Consider the following 6117-nt stretch of genomic DNA (forward strand, 5'->3'; position numbering starts at 1 on the left):
AAAGAACTTTCCAGACACACCGGGAACTCATCACTTTATGGGGAAAGACCTACGTTTTAGTAAAAAAAACATCCTTTCCCTCCTTCCTTTCTGGTGACTACACCACCTATTGCTGCATAAGGCTCTTAAATGCTTTGATTGCCTAAATGTTTGGGGAACACAATAGTTTTGAATCTGGTTTGTTTGTTTGGTTTTTTTAAATACATAGCTTCTCCTGTCTCTTGAGATCTAAAGCATATAGTACTCAGCGATATGGTGTTGATGTTGCTTCATTTGTTTAGTAAAACCTAATCCTCGGTTTGAGGGTAATTTAAGTGGTTTAGAAGAAATCTCGAAGGAGGAGTTTGCTTTTTGTCTAAACTTGTGCATATGTGGCTGCTCAAGGAGCTGTTGGCTTTATGGTGCATGTAATTTTTTCCGGTTTAAACCATGATATTTGCATTTCTGGAGTTCCTGAAACTGACACTGTATGTCACTGTTCTATTAAGGTGGGAGGAACTTCCGGTTAAAGACGGAGGAAGGAAATGACGGTATATTTTTAAGACTGATTTACGAGCAAAACAGCAATTTTTTTTTAATTATTATTTTTTAAACAAAGCTCCTTTCTGGTCTGTCTGAACGTTCACTACATTTCCAAGGGCCACTGCCAGGACTCAGAGCTAAAATAACAGGGCTTCAGGGGTTTTGTTGTTGTTGTTTTTTTAACACAGCTGCACTATATGAATTTGGGCAAGTCACTTTACCCCTTGCCTGTTCCCTATCTGTAAAAACTGAAACCGCACTGCACACTTGCCTACCTCAGAGGACGGTTGTGAGGCTTAAGAAAACCAAGTCTGTAGAGTGCCTTGAGATCAGAGGGTAGAAAGTGTTACAGAAGGACAAGTCCCATATTTAAGTGTTAAAGGGATAAAAAAAGCGTTGTGGAAAATCCATTTTTGTTCCCTTCACCTGGGGGGAAAAAACCCTCTTTCAAAATTGTGTGTTAAAAATATGAGAACTTTTGTCATTTGGAAACATTTATATGAACATAAATCCCTTTCAAATGTTAAGCATCAAGCTCCCGTCTTTTTTCCAACCTTAGTCTGAATACAAATTTTATACTGAAATTAGAAGGGAAGGGATGAGATCAAGGCTTGTGGTGCCTTAGGGAACATTAGAGTTATAAAACTACCCAAGAGCCTAGAGGTGAAGGGAAACAGGTGGAGAGACTGAAAAGGAGGACATGGCTAATGGGTGGAATCAATGGTCACAAGAGGAAAACGGTGGAGTTATGAACTGTTCAGAATGTTGCTAACCTAGAAATGTCTGAAATGAAGGTTGGGCATGCCACTGGCTTCTTCATCCTTTTCAGTCCTCAGCACTGACTTCAACTTCATTAAGCAGTTTCTTATTCTCACTGTATTAAACTTGGAAGCTGCTGACCAATACAGGAAACTAAAAAATAGTGATCATCAAGTGTCAGCGTATGAAGTTCTGACTAAAGCTGCCTACGGATGAAGTGGTAGGAAACAAGCATTTGAATAGTCTGAAGTAACGGATCAACTGAAGCAGTGACAGCATTATTCTATTGAAGTAAACTGTAAACACTGTCAGGAGTTAAGCAGCAAGACAGGAAAGAGTCATGTTCTTAAGTGTGAAGAAACCAACTTTCTGCAAGATCAAATGCGTCACTGAGAGAAACTTTTGTCTGCCAAAGTGGAAGAGCAGATCTTCCATGACCCTGCAAACAGGATCTGTTTTACATTATCGTCAGAGAAACATAGTCAAAATGATAAGATGCAAGTCCTTCTTCCAAGCCTTTCCAGCAGCTCTTCAACATCAGCTCCACCCAGAAGCAATATGTGTTTGCCTTCAGCACCCATCGTATCAAATGACCACCCCAAAACCAGGACCACAAAAGAACAAAAACACACAAAATGCAGAGAAGCTATGAATCTTTTGCATTTCTAACCAATATGACTGACTGCAAATGCAAAACACCATAGCTTCAGTCCAGAACAGGAAGAGACTGAAATATAACTGATGGAACATGACCTTCAGTTCCTTCCTTCTCTTCTAGCATTTAAAATTGAATATTCAGATTTGCACATCAATTCTGTTTGTGAAGGAGGTTGCCTCAACTGGTGGCATGAAAATGGTGGAATATCACAGAAGTAAAAACTTGAAAGACAGAATGGCTGAATTCAGAATTGTGTACTTTAAGAGCTCTGCACTTCCAATTCAGCCAGTTCAGTATCAGTTTTGCATATTTTAGCACAAGACTTATTTGACCAAAACTTGATAATAGGCTAGGTATGGAAACAGCAAGGAAGTTTACAGAAAAGCTGATCAGTATCTGATAGTAGCTACAACAAAGCGGTAGGCCTAACTAGTTAGAAGACTTGATTATTGCATTCTTCTCTTTCACTCACAGAACTGCAAGCTTTACTGTTTGGATAGTGTCCCTGACTTTACTGGTTTGCATAACTATGCTTAAGAAGGGAATTGCATACTGGTGTTGTTTCATTTAAATAAAGCCCACGTTAATAGGTCTCCCCAGTTTAGGGAGGGTAGGAAAGAAATCACAGCAAACCCGAACGTAAGTCAGCCAAAAAAAACCTGATTACCCTTAAAAGTGACATGTTTTCCAAATGTCTTGGTCACCTTTAGCATCTCAGGTATTTTTAAAAAACAGAGCATATTTTAAAAAAAATAAAGAAAGAAGAGCTGTGCATTTATTATGAGTCAGGGCACAGTTCACACCCCCATGCTTTACCAAGGCTCTTAGGAAAAGAAGGTGACATTAACAAGAATCCAACAACAAATAAACCTTGTAGCTTTCACTTTACTGCCAAGACCAAAAAAGCAGATAGGCACAACAGGGAATGGAGGTTCATAACAAAACTAGAAGGTCAAATATTTGTCCTATCGACCTTAACAGTGTTCCCATAATCCAAGAAAGTATTAAGCTTGTAGATTGATTTGAGTAAAGCAGTTCTCACTGTATACTTCCATCTGAGATGCATTTTTTCCTTTCACTATTCCCTTTTATTCTTGGGATGTTATTCCACTATTCCAATCAAAAATCTTACCAACAACCAAAATGTCATTAAAAATTATCCTTAAGATACTATGCTTAATGAAAGAAGGATTTAAATGACTGAAGAGAATTGCAATCAAACCTTAAACTATGGGGGAGCTATAGATTAACTGCTGGGGGACTGACTGGTGGAAAGATATGGTGCTTTAAGAAGAAATTTAAGATGTGAGAAGTACTTCTTTTTAAATGAAAAGAAGTAGTCCACTCAGCAATACGTTATACGTTGCTTGCTGCTTAGGCTGAAACATAAGAACTTATGAACAGCAAGGCTAATGTGAAAATTGACTTAAGCCCAGAAACGTGCACTGAATGCTTCCACTAAACAGGCTTGGGACTTGATTCTGCAAGCTGTTTGGCACAAACACACCCTGCACCTGCAGAACCCCAGTGAAGTCAGTGAGGGTCCACAAGGGCACAGTGGTCTTTCTGTGCAGAACTTAAGGATCTGGGCCCTAATGTTGAAACTGCTGTGCTTTTAACAAGTTGTAAATTGCAACATATTTTGTTAAGTTTTACCCATCACCACACTCACAGCCTCCTTAATAGGAGGACATTGAGTTAAGCCCAGAAATATGCACTGACTCACCTGAACTTTGTAGTCCACTTTTTAAGACCAAAGGGGAAAAAGGGGGTCAAAGATTGCAAGGACAGCAGCTGATAAATAATTTATCTTACAAACATTATCCTTGTGTATACAATGAATGCTTACGCAGAGAGTAAATAATTTTTCCTGTTTAGAGAACCAAGCTATTATTGCTCTGCTTGTCACACTGCAGCCATGCAGTTATAAACATTAACCACAGATGGAAAACTTGTTCTTGACATGTGAATTTAGCAATGTTTAAAGAGTGCCTCTATAATGCTAAATATCATGCAACTCAGCAGGATGAAGTTGCATAAACATTGTGTCATGTGTGAACAATACAAAACACTCATTTGAGTATTTCCTTTGTAGTTCAAAGAAATGTTATTCTGCTACAAAGTCTGGTTTACAAAATGTTTTTTCTCTAGCTTTACTGCATCAAGCAATTATTGCCATGGATTTAACTACACCTCTTTTGCTCATGAAATTGCAAGAGAAAACAAAATTCAACACTAAAATAAAACAGTCCAAGCAGACAAGAAAGGAGCAATATCTTTAATAAGGCCCCAACCCTGCAAACATGTACATGCTTAACTTTTTACTACTTTGAGGAGTCTCATTGATTAGTTAAGCACATATGTAAGTATTTGCATGATCGGGGTCTCCATTTCAATCTCAGTTGCCATATTCTGACTGAATGGCAACACAAGCACCAATGACTCAATTATGGGCAACTCTAGCTTAAGGTTGTTGTAAAATTTCAGTTCTTTATATGTGAAACCACAACCACGTATTTCTAGACGTCAGTGCTGCGCCCTCGCCTCAAGCTCACCACAAGCTAAAGACCCAAGATGCTTTCTTGATCTTGAAAGCCACAAAAGGTTACTATATGCAAATTATGTTTAGTTAGAATGAAAATTTCATCCTTCAAAATTCTATGGAACAGTACTAGATGAACCTGAACTCTCTCAGCCCAAGACCCCTAATCAGCCTCAAGCCAAAAATGAGAATAAACAGAAAACACCACAAAGGAACACAAGCAGAGGCCAAAATTCTGATCTCAGTTACAACACTGTAAATCAACAATAACTTCACTGACATCAAGGAACTTGTGACAGATATACAACAATACAAATGAGATAAGATTTTAGCCAGAAATCTACAATGAGATGTGAAAGATTCCATTTTAAATCAGCAAGTATCAGAAGTACCAGATTTCCCCCTACACCCAGACAAAAAGAGCTCCTGTTGTAAATCAGAGTTTACAAAGAGAGAAAGCTAGAAGCAGAGTACACACTCCACTCATGCCCTTGTGTGCTGTTAGTTTTGACAACCAGATTAGAAATGATGAAATGGGATACTGTTTTTATTGCTATGAATTACAAAGTCCTTACATTTTGAGCAATTAGCAAGAGTAGATTTTGTGCCTTGCCAGGGCAAAAACAAGTCAACATACAAAATAAAAGATCTGGAAATAACACCCCAATATTAGCCGTTAAAAAAAACACAAATAAAAAATTAGAATTCTCTGGAGTGAATCCTGGGCTGTATGCACATGTGGACCTTGAAGGGAAGCAGGGTATGCTTAGGCACATGCTAGCCAGCAACACAACACAACCTGGTGCACAAAACTGAAGTGCAGAAGGAAAAAATAGGGGAGGATTCATGGGGGGGGGGGGGGAGAAGAGGAGTAGGTTCAGCCCCACCTCATGTATTCCCCATTAAAGGCCCCAGCTAAGCCTTCCCCCCCAAAGTTTAAATATGAGGGGAGACCCACCCCAACCCCAACTCTCAGACCTAGAGTTTCTAAATTCCACTACCTGGAGTTCAGCACAAACATCCCTGGTACCCAGCCCGCCCCCTCCAGTCCACCCTCCCACCCGCGGTCACCCCTTCCCCTCCCCCCCCAAGCTCCCCGGTCTCCCCTCCCCGGTCACCCCTTCCCTCCCAAGCTTCCCCCCCTCCCCCGATCACCCCTTCCCTCCCAAGCTTACCTCCCCTCTTCCCCCCGGTCACCCCTTCCACTCCTCTCCCAAGACTTGTCCATTAGGTCCCTCATCAGTCACCCCCCCCCCTCCGTCAGGCCCCTCTCTCATCCCCCTGCCCCAGCCCCCGTAGGGTGCCCAGCCCCCTTGCCACGCGCGGGCGGGCCCTGCACTCACCCGGGTTGGCGGCGGCGGCTGCCATGGGCCCAGGACCGCCCCCCCCCGGCCCGCTCGCTCAGTCCCACCGCCACTTCCAAGATGGCGGCGCAGGCAAACCCGCCCCGTTGCGGCGCAACCGAGCTTGCCCGCTCAGCATCGGAGGAGGGCGGGTATCGGGGGCGGGAGCCGCTCCCTCACCCTTCCCCATTGGGCAGGAAGGGGAAAAGGGCGGAGTCACCCGAGCATAAGTTAGGCTGTCTCCGCAGGCTCCGCCCCCTCCCGCACACGGGGGCGTGGCCAGAGAGGGGCGT

At 42.3% G+C, this 6117-nt stretch overlaps 1 protein-coding gene across 2 annotated transcripts in view; it reads right to left on the bottom strand.

The window, feature by feature from the left end:
• Positions 1 to 5916, bottom strand: part of ARNT (aryl hydrocarbon receptor nuclear translocator) — a 38555-nt gene extending 32639 nt beyond the window's left edge. For both annotated transcript variants that reach the window (XM_077840825.1, XM_077840824.1), the window contains exon 1: positions 5825 to 5916. In XM_077840825.1, the coding sequence (XP_077696951.1) occupies positions 5825 to 5849 (25 nt within the window). In that variant the 5' untranslated portion in view covers positions 5850 to 5916. The remainder of the gene's footprint in view (positions 1 to 5824) is intronic.
• Positions 5917 to 6117: the final 201 nt, after the last annotated feature.

The sequence above is a fragment of the Eretmochelys imbricata genome, chromosome 24 (assembly GCF_965152235.1).
Source record: "Eretmochelys imbricata isolate rEreImb1 chromosome 24, rEreImb1.hap1, whole genome shotgun sequence".
Taxonomy (NCBI): Eukaryota; Metazoa; Chordata; order Testudines; family Cheloniidae; genus Eretmochelys; species Eretmochelys imbricata.